The 15,028-nt window shown below is 41.0% G+C and overlaps 1 protein-coding gene across 1 annotated transcript in view; it reads left to right on the top strand.

The window, feature by feature from the left end:
* The window catches only part of LOC148114644 (uncharacterized), a 296,681-nt gene extending 292,884 nt beyond the window's left edge, over positions 1 to 3,797 (top strand). Inside the window, exon 5 of the mRNA XM_087889908.1 lies at positions 3,530 to 3,797. Coding sequence (XP_087746034.1) covers positions 3,530 to 3,596 — 67 coding nt within the window. The 3' untranslated portion in view covers positions 3,597 to 3,797. The remainder of the gene's footprint in view (positions 1 to 3,529) is intronic.
* Positions 3,798 to 15,028: the final 11,231 nt, after the last annotated feature.

Here is a 15,028-nt window from a genome sequence, read left to right as displayed (position 1 = left end):
GAGCACAGTATTATAAATATATATCATAATAAAACATAATCACACCACCCTGTTTTTCTATGCCCTGCTTTCAGCAAACAATATTTTGATTTGAGGGGAGCAAATGAATATGAAAATACTAGCAAGTGATTTTGAAGAACAAAAGCAGTTTAAGGTGTCAATTTATCCCTGGGACATTGTTGGCCAATATTTATTCCACAATAGGTCAATAGTGCTTCTTTAACCATGTTCTTAGATGCAGCTAAAGGCTGGAACAGGTTCAGAGGCATCACTGGCCAAGTCCTACATTGGGGGCCCCACCAATAGCCTCCCACCGGCCAGTTCGCTCCCACAGAGAAGGTCTCCTCAGGGTGCCATCGGCCAAGTTATGTCGGCTAGTGACACCCAGGGGGAAGGCCTTCTCTGTGGGAGCCCCAGCCCTGTGGAATGAACTGCCCCCGGAAGTGCATAAGATCTCCGACCTCCGGGTATTTCATTGTGCACTCAAGATCCTGTTGTTCCGCCAGGCTGGGCTATCAACATAACAATTTTAAATTGGGTTTTAAATTCCTGGGGTTTTAAATTGAGCCGAATTCATTTAATAATTTTAAATTATTTTAACTGATGTTGTCTTGTGTTTTTAATAGGCTGTACACCACCCTGAGTCCTTCGGGAGAAGGGCGGTATAGAAATAAAATTATTCTTAGTCTTATTCTTACTGCCACTAGCCTTTTTTCCCCTCTTAAGAAAATAGGTTTCTAGTGCACCTATTTTGTGTGGTTGGCGTGACTAAAACAACATGAAATTGTCTTAATGTATGGGGGGGGGTTTGCCACTAATATTCTGTAGCAATCTTGAATTACTTGGAGGGCTGTCAAAAATGGGATCCAGGTGGCCTTGGCCTATCACCCAGGTTGCAACAGAGAGACAATTTCACTCACTCCTACTCACCTGATTGTAGCTGGTCTTCCATTTCTTGGATATGTTATACAGATTGACAGACAAAGATACGTGTTTACTTATTTTCTTCATAGAGTTTATTATTATCAAGAAGATCAAGAATGTAGACATCATGCAGATGTCAGCAATTTTTCCCAAAACAGGCCTCCAGAACAGAAAACTTCCCAATGTCTTTCTATGCTGCACCTTTACATTGCTTCTCTCCTGGGCTGATAGCAATAGCACTAGCAATAACACTCAGACTTCTATACCGCTTCACAGTGTTTTACAGCCCTCTCTAAGCAGTTTACAGAGTCAGCATATTGCCCCCAACAATCTGTGTGTCCTCATTTTCCCGACCTCAGAAGGATGGAAAGCTGAGTCAACCTTGAGCCGGTCAGAACTGAACTGCTGGCAGTCGGCAATACTGCATTCTGCATTCTTACCACTGCACCAAAACAGCTCTGGTTGGTCAGATGCTGGTTGGGTGCTCAATTGGCTCGAAACAATTCTGGCCCAACTGCGGCCCAATTCGGGACACTGGGGCAGCCAGTCAGTAGGGGTTCAGGTTCAGACGAGTAGCTATCACTGGACCCTATGGTTATGTCTTCCTCTCTGTGGGATCCAGAAAAGCAATTACCAATCTCTTTCCTTCCTGTTAATGGATCTCAGTGGACATATGTATGGGGGGGGGAGGGGTATCTGTCTGTCTGTGTCTATCTCTGTGCATGTTTGTATGTCTATGTATGGGTCTTCCTGGGTATGTGTGTATATTGATCTTACTGGACCTATATACATACATAACTGTATATGCAGGCATGTATGTATATGTATGTGTGTATATGTGTGTATGTATGTATGCATGCATGTATATGGCTCTTATTGGATATGTATTTATATAGAAAGCTGAAGCACACATATTGACAGACATACAGTATACATAGACACAAGCACCAACTTTAAATAAAAAATCCTCTCTTATATTTTCCCAGCTTTTCCTCAACAAACTTTACTTATTTATTATTTATTTATCAAATTGAGAAACACTTTTTCTTACAGAGGGACTCTGGGTGCTGACTCTCTTACTGTAGTCCCTTCTCAGCAGCAAGGCGGTTTTAACCCTTGATGTTCAGAATTCCATTGATTGAAAAAGCCAATACAATTTTCTCTTTGAGTTATTATTTTTCTTTCCCGAAGCTGCCGACCTCATCCTTTATGCAGGCATTTGAGACTAGACGAGATTCAGTTCAGCTCCTAAAGAGCCCGAGTGGTGACCTTACTAAGAAATTCAGACAAGGGGGGTCTTCTCTCTCTGCAGAGCAGCTGATCAAAGTACAAGGATGACCTAAAAAGGTGAAGCACAACAGGCAAACTACACAGGCCAACAACACATACACAAGAAAACATACTTTCAACTCAAGAGCAGGAAAAATATGGGTTCGACTGTATTGGCGGTGCAGCAAAGAGAAGACGACATCATCTCATCTTCCTGCACTCCAGACACAGTTTGTGGCCCACACTCACAACAGCACAGATATGGCCTAAAACTGGCTCAGTTCCTAAAAATGCTGCCTTGGATTCTGGGAAAGGCTGTTTATAGAAATGCAACAGATCTATCATCAAGAAATTAAAAGGAATAACGGGAGGGGATTTTATAATAAAGGGAAATTGGAAACCTAGCTAGGGTCTCTTTTTTTTCTTCTCATTGCGGTCTATCCTTTCTTTTGGTGAGATGAACTTACGGAGCTGGTATTGTTTGGCAATTCTGAGATCATCACATCGTTGTGTCTGTGATTCTGTGCTCCATTACACTGGTTTTATGCCTCTCAAATTCCAGAATGTTTTATAGCTTACACCCACCCATAAGAAGTTTATAATTGATGGTTTCACAAGGCAGACAAGTCCCATAGATATAGTGGCATTTCCTTCACCCTGCTCATGCCGAAATGCTTTTTTTAAAAAAAATTAAAGTGGCCTTTGTTTTTAAGATCTCCATTATCTCTTAAATCCAGAATGCTGTGACCGTAATCAGTCTTTAAAAATTACGCAGAGTTTACCAAGCACGTATAACTGTGGGTCAAAGAGAGAGGGAGGGAGCATTAACTTGAGGTCAAAATCTTTCCTTTTGCGACTTGTTTGGCATGAAGTCTGTTGACACTGGCATGCATTCAGTATGAACTGCATTTAAAGTCTTCTTTAAGGAAGAGCTTTCCAAGGGTACAGTCATCATTCAGGATCCAATGTATCTCTTGTGTTTGGAAAAAAATCAAGTCAAATCAAATCCTCCACATGGAATGTCTTACTTTGTGGGATAGAAGAATTGATTGTCCTGGCCTTTCTGAATGGTTCCTTGAAGAGGCCTTCATTTCAAACCCTGTTTCTCTCATGCCAGAAGGGACCCACAATGATTAACACATTGTGTGTGGTGGGGGATAGACGGGGGAGAGGGGGTGAGAGCAATTAGCCCAGAATGTAACAAATCTAAAAATAAATTGGCTTCATTTTTTGTCTCTCTTGCACCAGTGTAGGCAGAGCAGTATTAATTAGCGTAATAGGACAATAGGAATTAAATTGGCTTCATCACCGGAATTTTTTTTTTTTTTTTTTACAGGACTGTTCTGCTGCTGGTATTGCTATCCAACTTCAAAGATTTGGAAAGATGTTGCTGCAAATGCTGAATGCTGGAGAATAGAAACCTGTTTTTCATCAACCAGGCCGGCCTGACAAATTAAGTCTGTGGAGCCATTAGATTAAGATAAGAGCTTATCTCCCCGACTGACATTTATTCAGAGGTTTTTATACTGCTCGACTAGTAATTAGGGTTGTTGAATTTTTAACACTGCTTTGTCCAGCCACTTGACAACTCAGAGTCCAAAAATATAGTTGGAAAATGTGAAATAAATAAATATATATATATATATATCAAAGTAATTAGCCTGGAAAGGTTTCCTCTTTGTTTCTGCAAAAATATCATTATGTTAAAGCAAGCAGGCAGGTTTTAAGTGATTCTGCCATGTAATCACTTGCATTCAGAATGTGGCAGTCCCTTTACATTAAGCCTTTAGGTAGCAACGCTTAGATATCTTTTCTCCCCAGGATCTATAATTTCTTTCAACCCATACATCTTGCAGATTCTAACGTATTATGAGGGCATAATCAAAACGGTGGCCCTAGTTATTAATGACTGCCCGCTGTTTTAACCCACCTAATTTGGTGCGCAGGCTGTGATTTCACAGGAGACTTTCAAAAAGAACTTTGCTTCATATGGCTGATTTCACTGCATAAGGTTTATTTTTCCTGCCCTAATTTTTTGTTATAATAGCCAACTGATTGCTCCACAATAGGCTGATATATTTGATTTGGATGCCAGCTTTGAAGGCTGCTTTAGATTAGTAGAACTTACGTGTGTGTTTTAAGCAGCTCATTTTCGGTAATTTGAAAATCAGAATTGGAATAATAAATTAGTAGTTAAATGGGTGATGTGTTATTTATGGAAATTTCAATGGCTTGTTATGACTGCATTCCTTTAAGGATACCCAATATATTGTTTACACCCTTCACTCACCCTGCTAACTTTCTTGTTTTTAATATTCCACCCCCAGCGAGCATGCACACATAGGCACACACCATGTCAGGGAGCACTTGATATACAGAAATATGAGTCCATTCAGTGGACTTATGTGCCTGCGAACCATTTCTCTTATCTAAGAGGCTTTATTGGAAAGCATTGTATCTCCTTAAGTGTGTCTCCTTTTAAATTGCATAGGTTACAGCATCAGGTAACCATTGATAGTTTCAAGGATGTGCATTTGCTTAGAAGCCAGATGACAATAAAGAGTAAATGACTTATCAGCATCCTCACTCAGACAGTGGCTTTGTGAGCTGGTCATCTGAGGGAGGAATTTTATCACAACCCAATGGTCTGGCTTGGACTAGATCAACCCAAGAAGAAATTGCCATTTAGTTAGGGGTCTCATTCAGCAATCTTGGGCCAAGCATCCCTCCCCCATAGGCTGATCTATCTTAGAGGATTGTTGTCTGGATACAATAAAGGATCACAAATATATAATTGCATGTGGGATAAAAATTAAACCCCACTGGGGTTTACAATATTGGAAGGGAAGTTGGAGAACATTTAGTCCAACCTCATGCCTATTGCAGAAAACCTCTACTACAGCAACCTATAAGAGCCTTGATAGTACAGTGGTTTAGTGCACCCTGTTATTAACACAGCTGCCTGCAATTTCTGCTGGTTCGAATCTCTCCAAGGCTCAAGGTTGACTCAGCCTTCCATCCTTTCTAAGGTAGGTGAAATGAGGACCCAGTTTGTGGGGGCAATAAGCTGACTTTGTATAAAATATACAAAAGAATGAAGGCTATTGCTTAACGCATTGTAAGCTGCCCTGAGTCTCCAGAGAAGGGCGGCATATAAATCAAATTAAAAAAAAAACAACAAACCTCAACAGATAAACCACCTCTTCCCCAGTCAGTCTCTTCCACTGCTGAACAACTCTTATCCTTAGGAAAATGTTTTCTAAAGTCAAAACTAAAACTACGTCTTGCAATTCAAGCTGTTGTTCTGTCTTCTGGAACTATTCTGAAGATGTCTACCTTGTCCCCTGCATGGTAGCCATTTAGATACTTGAAGACAACTATGATGTCACCCTGTAGCTGTTCTCTTATCCAGGCTAAACATACCGATCTCCTCCTGTTTCTTTTGACTGTTTTCTTCCAGGCCTTATGTCAAGTTTTGGGTTGGCTCCAGATTGTCAAAACCTTCCTAACATGCAGAGCTCAGAACTGAATGCAATATTCTAGGTATAGTCTGAGCAACACAGAATAGAGAGGAACCCTTCTCTTTTCTCTACTATGGATATAAGTGACTGGTACTTCCATCATTCATTTCCTATACATGCCCCTTTTAAGTCTTAGCTTAATTGATTACTTCCTATGCATTCACAAGGATTTCCTAAACTGACTACTTTTTTTATTGAAATATTGGGCAACCAATATCCAATTATCTTATTTTTCTGATGTTCCCAACTCTTCCGCATTCTCTTTATCCTGAGGATTTCTGTCCATGTATTTCTGTGCTCGTGTTTATGTGTGTGCGTGTGCCTTTGAGTCAATCTTAACTCCTGAAAATTGTGTGGGTAAATCCCTGCAATTTTCTTGGAAGTGATTTGTCATTGCCTCCTTCCTATGGCTGAGAAAGAGGACTGGCCCAAAGTCACCCAGCTGGTTTTGTATTGAGACAGGACTAGAAGGTCTAGGACTACTTACTGTGGCCAGCTCAGCGCACCTTGCTCACCACTGCCAGCTTGTCATCACCAAGTTGCCTCTGCCAGCTTACTACAGGACAACTCCCCATGGCAAACTCGACATGGGGACAACTTGCTGCGGGTGGTGGAAGGCAGATCTGGGTGGGTGGGCGAGTGGATGGGCATAGTGCAGAGCAATGGTGGCGGCCGAGGGGTTCCCATATTCACACCCCTTGCCACCACCGCAGTTGCACCCAGCTCTGGGCTGAAGAGACAGTGGCAGTGATGTGATGGGCATGGCAGGTGGTGGGGAGGTGTAGTAGCGGGGAGGCAATGGCCAGAGGTGTTTCATTTTCACACCGCCGCCATCACCACTGCTTGAACTCAGTCTGGAGTTCAGTGTGGTGGCAGTGTGTGTATGTGAAAATGGGATTCCCCCAGCCTCCAGCATTGCCCATTCCACCAACTTCCACTGACGTTTTCAGCCTGGAGTTTGGAATGGCAGCAGTGGCATCAGCAGCTGTAGAGGTGTATGAAAATTGGATGCCCCTTACTACCACATGTGGTGGTCGTGTCCCAAAGCCAAACAATTCTGGAATAATATTAAAACCCAGTTGGAAGAAGTAACAGCTCAAAAGGTACCACTAAAACCGGAAACATATCTACTAGGCATATTTACATGTAATTATGAAAGAGAAATAATATATTTGATCACACATATTTTGACTGCCTCAAGGATTGCTTGGAAGCTGGAAGAAGTCCCAACACAAGACAGAATAATATCTAAAGTCATGGAATGTGCTGAGATGGACAGACTCACCAAGGAAATTCAAGGAAAGGAAGAATCTGACTACTACCTGGTTTGGCAAAGGTGGTATCAATGGTTAGAGGGGGGGAAAAAACCAAACCAAAAGAAGATCCTAAAAGAGTAAAACAAAATTTTGTACCAAATAAGATTTAACAACGCATAATGAAATATCAATAAAATAATATCGTTATATAAGGCGAAAGGAAGGAACATATATCGAGGAATATAGGTTATTGATGTCGGAGGAAATTTAACATTACATTTAGATGTCATTTATGTTATTAATGTTGTATTTGTCTTATTTGTATCTGTATGGCTCTGTATTTTGCAGTTAGAGGCACTTTGTTCCATCTGCCTCTGAGGAAGTAGAGAAGCTGGAAGAAACATGAATGTTTCAGTAACATCTCCCGTCTTAATAAAGTAATCACTGTCTCAGAAAAAAAAATGGGATGCCCCTGCCACTTGCCCCACCCACTGCCATCCTGTCTCCGTCCCAAGCCCCTTTGGCCTGGCGGCAGCGGCAGCAGTGCCAGGGAATGTGAAAATGGGAAGCCCCTGGTCACCGTTATTTTAGACTCCGCCTACTCACTCTCTCGCCTACCAAGCTCTCCCTCTAGCTTCCTGCAATGAGTTTTCCCTACGGCAAGTTGGCCATATGGAATTGTCCTGCAATGGTTTGGCAGCAGTGAATCAACAGACGTGACTTGGCAGTAGCAAACTGGCAGTGGTAAACTGGCCACAGCGAGTTATCCCATTCTGGGAGTACAATTCCTAATCTAGGGTAGTTTCTAGACCAGTGTCTTTAACCATTTTAAGCACCACAATAACTTGACTCTCTGGTTAAAACGGACTGTCCTGAAATCTAGTTTATGCATATGTTACTATGTTTTGATTTCTCTTTCTGTAGAATCTTAAAACCCAGAAGAATGTGGCCACTTCTTCTCAAAGTTCCCAGTGCTTTTACTTTTTCAACCAGCCCTTCCATATTGGTTAGGTTCAGATCTAGGACAGCTGATTCCCTTGTCTCACATTCAGATTTCTGGAAAATGAAATCGTCAGCAAGGCTACTCAACAATTTTTGCAACCCTGCAGTTTTGATTGAGTTGGTTTTCTGAGAGATGTCTGAGCAGTTAAAGTCTCCCATTTTTCTGGATCTCTCCTCTCTGACATTCTTGTAATCTGGTCCAGGATTACATTATCCAGCTCTCCTGACTGGCTTGGCATACTTTGTGAATTTATGCAGGGACATGAAATTCTTGGTCATATACTTTGACCTGTTCCTCCCTATATTCACATATGCATTTGGAGTATGTGTGCACATCTTGCATCCTCTTCCAAATCCTGTTCATAGGACTGAGCACTACACTATTTTCTGAGCTCCCTGCTACAAGATTCAGTGTAAAAAGTCCTCCAGATTAGACTGCCATCTAAACACATTGTGAGAGGACAGGCTCATTAGAACATAGCCAGCACCTGTGCTGCTGTTGTCCTGTCTCTTTAAGCACTCTCCCCAGCCAGCCCAGCAACCTTGGTTATAGTTGTCTTGTAGCTTGGCTGTGTTGTTAGATAGTTGGTTGTGGTAGTGTTGGTGTGTGTGTGTGGGGGGGGGAAATAAAGCAGCTAGAAAGAGATACTTTTCTCCAATAGTAGGATTCACAAGGTGTAAAAAATGGAGGAGCAGTAGAAACAGATGTAGTAGCAGTGGGGAAGAGTGAAGTAGTGCTGAGTAGTGAGTACTAGCCTGTGAATGCATGTATGTCTGTGGCTTAGGTACCTGTGTTGTTGTGTTGGTTCTCTTTGGAAACCACTGACTTGGATATACTTAAAAGAATCTGTGAAAAATTGGTGGTAATAGTGGAATATCCAAAAAGGGTTATCCAAAAGGGGGAGAAATATCTAGAAGGTGCAATATCCCATTGCAAAATATCCCATAAAAAGTGGGATATCCAACACAGGGGCAGCAATGTAAGCGTTTGTTAAATATTTCATTAAAAACAGCAAGCTTTGGATGAAAAGGGGGTTGCAAAAGAGAGTTGTTTAACCCTCGCAGAGTTCAGACTCTGCAGGAATTAGTCAACATCTGAGCTGCAGAAACCAGACCTCTTACCAGAGGCTAACCAAACAGACAGACAGGGAAAAGGCAGAAAGGACAAATTCTCCCTTAGAAGAGGGCTACTACTTTGGTAGGCACAGATACCCACCATAGACCTGTAGTTAAACCAAAGCAAAAACTAATACCAGCCAGAAACTGGGCTAGGCCTAGATACTTGGACCATTACATTACAGAGATGTTAAAGCCACAGCAAGAGGAAAGGCTTTGATTAATTAAGACGAAGAAGAGCAACTTTGGGGGGGACACAGAAAAGAGAAGATAGGCTAGAATGGGAAAGGAGTGAAGAGAGACAAGAAAAGATGAGAGTGTATAGTGCTGTTAGGACTACTTAAAGGCATATATAGTCACCAGAAGGACATATTCATCTTTATAAAGTTTTCAGAATATGCAGAGGTGGTCCCAAAGATTTTTTTTTAAAAAAAAAAATTCCCAGATTGACAGAGGAAGAAGACACAAAAGCCTATTTTATCCTGATTGAAAGAATGTCTCTTTCTTTTTAAGCACCTAAGAGTGAACAAGTGGCCAGATGTTTAACAGGAAAGGCTTTTCTTGCCAAGGTTTCTCAGAAGTAGGTTGTCATTGCTTCTTTTCTATGGCTGAGAAAAAGTGACTGGCCCAGAGCCACCCAACCAACTTTGTGCCTAACGTATGATTAAAACTCAAGTTTCCCAGTTTCTATCCTGAAGCCTTAGCCAGTACACCAAACTACTCTCTCAAGTTCCATTACACCCAGTCTATTACCATTATATTCCTTTTAGTTTCCTAAGGAACCCAAAGGTGGCATTTCATCGTCTTTCCACCCAATTGTCTCCTCTACAAATCCACAAAAGGACAAACTTTTTTTGTAATTTGGCAAGTTTCTTAATAAGATGCTGCCCTACAAGCTTTGTTATTTTCATAGAAATGTTCACCAACAAATTAGGATTTAATAACATTTTTACAACTGCAAAGCTGTCAAGATTCCCGACACTGAGTCTATGATTACTCTTTAAAATAAGTTACAGATGTTTGTGAGAAGGTCTACACTTCCAAACTTGCTTTAATTTGATCTGAATCCAACGGGGTACTCTCAGGGGGGAATTAAATTTGGCTTATTCATCCATTCACTGAATCAGGGCTCAGACCTAATTTTATAACTGGTATAACTCCCCGCCATCCATATGAGTTTTTGTTGCAGTAAAATAATTTGACTATCCACCCACCGCCCAACTGTATTAATAACAAAAAAGAGTGAGAATGTTCTTTTTGTTTTTTCTAAGATTTTTAATAAAAGCTCATAAGCAATTGTATGGGTGGCTCCAGCTAAAAGTTGGCAAATAATATGCTGGAACTATTTATACAGGAACTCTCTTTATCGAGCTCTAAGCAGTACAGAGGTACATGTAGTGCTCAATTTATGACCACAATTAAGCCCAAAACATATGTTACTGAGTGAGATGTTTGTTAAGTGAGTTTTGCCCTATTTTACAACCTTTCTTGCCACAGCTGTTAAGTGAATCATTGCAGTGATTAGGTTAGTAACACGGTTATTAAGTGGCTTCCCTTTTGACTTTGGTTGTCAGAAGGTCACAAAAACTCAATGCATGACCCCAGGATACCACAACTGTCATAAATACAAACTAATTGCCAAGCATCTGAATTTTGATCATGTGATGATGGGGATGCTACAACAGTCATTACGTGTGAAAAACAGTCATATGTCATGGCTGTTGTAACTTTGAATGGTCACTAAATGAACTGTTGTAAATTGAGGACTACCTATATTTATTTTAACTGTTCATTTTGTTGCTTCCCACCCCCACAAATCTTCCTTTTTATTTTACCATTTTTATGGAGGAGGGGCTCTGGGTTTCATCATCCTGTATAGTATTCAAAATGTAGTTGCTGACCAAAGAATAAGTCTCTTACACCCACTGGGAGATATTGCTAAGTTAGCATGCTAACAATTGCAGGGTTAGAAAGTTGCAGTAGCCTTTTCCCCACACAGTGATTAATATCTATGCTGGAAAAAAATAATTTGCAAAGTGGCCCTTACTGAGGCAGTGTGTTATTATGGAGTCATTGTATCAGCCCCGTACTTCAGTGGCAAAAGATAATGGGGCACAACAAAATACACCTGTAGAAAAGTCATTTAAAGGATGGCATTCACATCAATACTCCTGGCTTGAGAGGGGAAACGGTGCCGCTACAGGATTTTCAAAAAGGAATATCAACCCATGTAATCCAAGCTGCAATATAAAAATCGCCATTGAACAAGTTTTCATTCTGCACAAATATCACCCAGACACTGAAGTGCAGATGATTTTCAAGCAATTTCCTTCTCTGCCTTCGCGAGATGAAATGTAACCAAATTCATCCATCCCATCTTGTTTGGAATAATAGATGGCAAAATAATAATAATAATAAAAAACTTTGTTGGTGGATTTAACCATGACTAAAAGTGGAAATAGCTGGAGCAGGGGGAGGAAGATTTAAAGCATATAGATGAAGTTAAGTATAATTTGGTGAAGGATCCATTTGCACCTTCTCAACTAAGTCTCTCCTTTTGAGGAGAATAATATATAAAGAGTATTACAAGCCCATTCCATTCAATATAAGATGGCTTTTTAATAATATAAACAAACTTTGTAGAATATTTCACCGAGTTGGATAGTCCTTATGTTACAACTGTAATTGAGCTTGGCAACTTTACGACTTTTTTCATGGCAGTCATTAAGCGAATGCCGTGGTTGTTAAACAAACCCCATTGATCTCTGTGGGGCAGTTTTTGCTAGAAACCAGAAGTAAATGCTGATGTCCAGCAAAACCATCATAAGTCATGGACTCAGGGTGCTGCAAATATGCATAAATGCCAAGTGTCCAAAATGTCATGTGACTGGGGTGTGTGTGTGCGTGTGTGTCAAAAATGGGTCATAAGTAGCTTTTGGGGAGTCTGTCGTAACTTGAACACTACGGTAAATGACTATAAATTGAGGATTACCTATATAAATCCACAACATTGCATAACAAAATAAGACACCTGCAAATCCGAATCAGAGATCAGCTTAATCTTACTTTCTGTTAACTTGAATAGTTTAGAAGTTGATCAACAATTTCCCTATAGCTGGTATCTAGTATCTGGTGCTCAAGATATACTGCCTTTAAACATGGAGGTTCAATTCAAGAATAGATTTACCTACCTTGACTAATTTAGCAAATAACTTGATATCAGAAAAGAACGCCATGAGAAAATTTACTTCCCCTTTTTTCTGTAGTGGAGAGCTGTCACATAGAAAAACAATCTCCCCCTTTTTGTAAATTGTAATGTGAAGAAAGAATAGGCAACATATCTGTCATTCCCATACCTGCCAAATGAGAAGGTCTTTTCAATTACCACCAGAAGAGAAAACATGATGAAATAAATATTGATGTTAGCTGCTAATCTGGATCAAGTATTGCCCTGTTTCCTACTTTTGCACAAATGCGTGCATGCTAACTTTTTTCCTTCTTTCCCTTTTTAACCAGTTATTAAAATGCTTCCCAGCCATTCAAATATTTCCATCTTAACAGTCATGGAACAGTGCTTTCTGGTTTTAAATCTGAGCTCCTTTTGCTTTGGTATAAAGTAAATCAAATGCGTTGCCGTGCTAGGTGATAGATATATCATACAAACTTCCTATGCAATATGTAGCTGGCAATTTGTTTTTCACTACAGTAGTTTCTCTCCCAGTCTTAACTCAGATGGAACACGCAAAGATTGCTTGGTGAGAAATGCAAAGTGATGTAAAAAAAGAGAGAGAAAGAGAGAGGGAGATACCCCTTCTCTTCAGAGAGATGAAAGGCTGATCCATATCGATGTAAATTCACACCATGATATATTTATTACTGGGTCTTCTCCCAAGGCAATTTGATGCCATGTATACTATATTAAGCAGGATCAGCCTTCCCCAGAACTGAATTCTTCTGGATAAATATGAGCTGGACAATCAACACCCTTAGTTGTGGTTAATTGGATTTATGTCCCACCTTTCTGGCCTTATGGCATTCCACATAGGTTTCTATGAGCCCTTTTTAGTTGCTTCCGGAGAATCATCCGGAATCATCAGACTGAGCAATGGAAGGGTGAGGCCATGTCCGCAGCTTCCTTGGTTCTGAGAGAGAGGGGAGGGAGGAAGGGATGTGAGGAGGGAGAGGGAGAGGGAGAGAGAGAGAGCTTCATTTGTTCAATGCAACATGAGATACCCTACAGATGAAGACACTTAGAAACTCCCTTCAGGTTGACACCATAAAGGCAAAGGTGGAGCCAGAGCAGGGGTGAAATCCAGCAGGTTCTGACAGGTTCTGGAGAACCGGTAGTGGGAATTTTGAGTAGTTCGGAGAACCAGAAAATACCACCTCTGGCTGGCCCCCGAGTGGGGTGGAAATGGGGATTTTGCAGTATCCTTCCCCTGGAGTGGGGTAGGAATGGAGACTTTGCAGTATCCTTCCCCTAGAGTGGGGTGTTAATGGGGATTTTGCAGTATCCTTCCCCTGGAGTGGGATGGGAATGGGGATTTTGCAGTAACCTTCCCCTGGAGTGGGTGGGAATGGAGGTTTTGCAGTGTCCTTCCCCTGCCACGCCTACCTAGCCACGCCAACAGAACCGGTAGTAAAAAAATTTGGATTTCACCACTGATCCAGAGCTAATGTCACAATCCCATTCATTTCTTAATACCTTTTGCAAAGCCATGAAGAAAGCCAGAAGGAGCTACTGTGTGAATTTTGTGCAGATCTTGCTCCCTCACAATGCAAGTTTCAGGTTTAAAATGAAACAATGGCTTGGGACAAGGTTACCGGAGGGATCATCTTTTTCCAAGAGTTTCTACCCAACCAACACAATCCAACAGATTGGACATGCTGCAGATCCTGTCGACCAAAGAATAATATCTGGCAGGAACTAGAAGATGAACTTTCTTTGCTGTAGCTCCTGCCTTGTGGAATATTCCCCCCCTCCCCAAGATAAGAATACCCCCAACCTTATTTGCCTTTTGAAAAATTTAAAAATTTGGCTGGGTACCCAGGACTTAGAATGTGCTAAGGGCTCCATTTCTTGGCTTTATTGTTAGCAATAGGACTTAGACTTATATACCACTTTACAGTGTTTTACAGCCCTCTCTAAGCAGTTTTACAGAGTCAGCATATTGTCCAAAACAATTTGGGTCCTCATTTTACCCACCTCAGAAGGATGGAAAGCTGAATCAACCTTGAGCCTGATGAGATTTGAACTGCCAAATTGCAGGCAGCCAGCAGGCAGCAAAAGTAGCCTGTAGTATTGCACTCTAACCACTGCGCCACATGGCTCATATTAGTTGATTAATCATCAAGGCTGCTGTTTAATTTATTTTGTGGCTGTTTTTAATTTTTTGTGTGTGTTTTATAATTTTAGAACTGTAAGCTGCCCAGAGTCACATGGTTGAATTGGGAAGCTATAGAAATTGAATAAATACATAAATATGCATGATGCAAGGAAGGAAGAGTAGTGGGGCACTTCTGCCATTCCTTCAGTCAGAAAAGGATCTGAAATTCATAGTGATGGACATGGATGTCCTTTGTATGGACCCTCCTTTCCTGTACATTCCCCAAACAAATAGCAGCTGGTTATCAGGCACATCCGCAATATACAGCAATATGCCTCCACATTTCTTCAATAGACATCTGCAGGTAGAATTCAATACAAGTACTCTAGGCATACCTTCATACCATTCAAGAAACCTGGAAAAATTGAGATTTTACTTATTTCTTATCAGAGTTACATCCCACCTTTATTTTTACAACTTAAGACAGAGTACATACTGTTCCTGCCTCCTATTTCCCTCCCAGAACAACAACTGAGATAGGATAAGCTGAGACAGAATGCCTGGCCCAAAGTCATCCAGCTGGATTTCGTGCCTAAGGGAGGACTAGAATTCA

Source organism: Pantherophis guttatus, chromosome 3 (genome assembly GCF_059756535.1).
Source record: "Pantherophis guttatus breed Tessera chromosome 3, ASM5975653v1, whole genome shotgun sequence".
NCBI classification, from domain to species: Eukaryota; Metazoa; Chordata; class Lepidosauria; order Squamata; family Colubridae; genus Pantherophis; species Pantherophis guttatus.
This window is presented reverse-complemented; position numbering and strand designations above follow the sequence as displayed.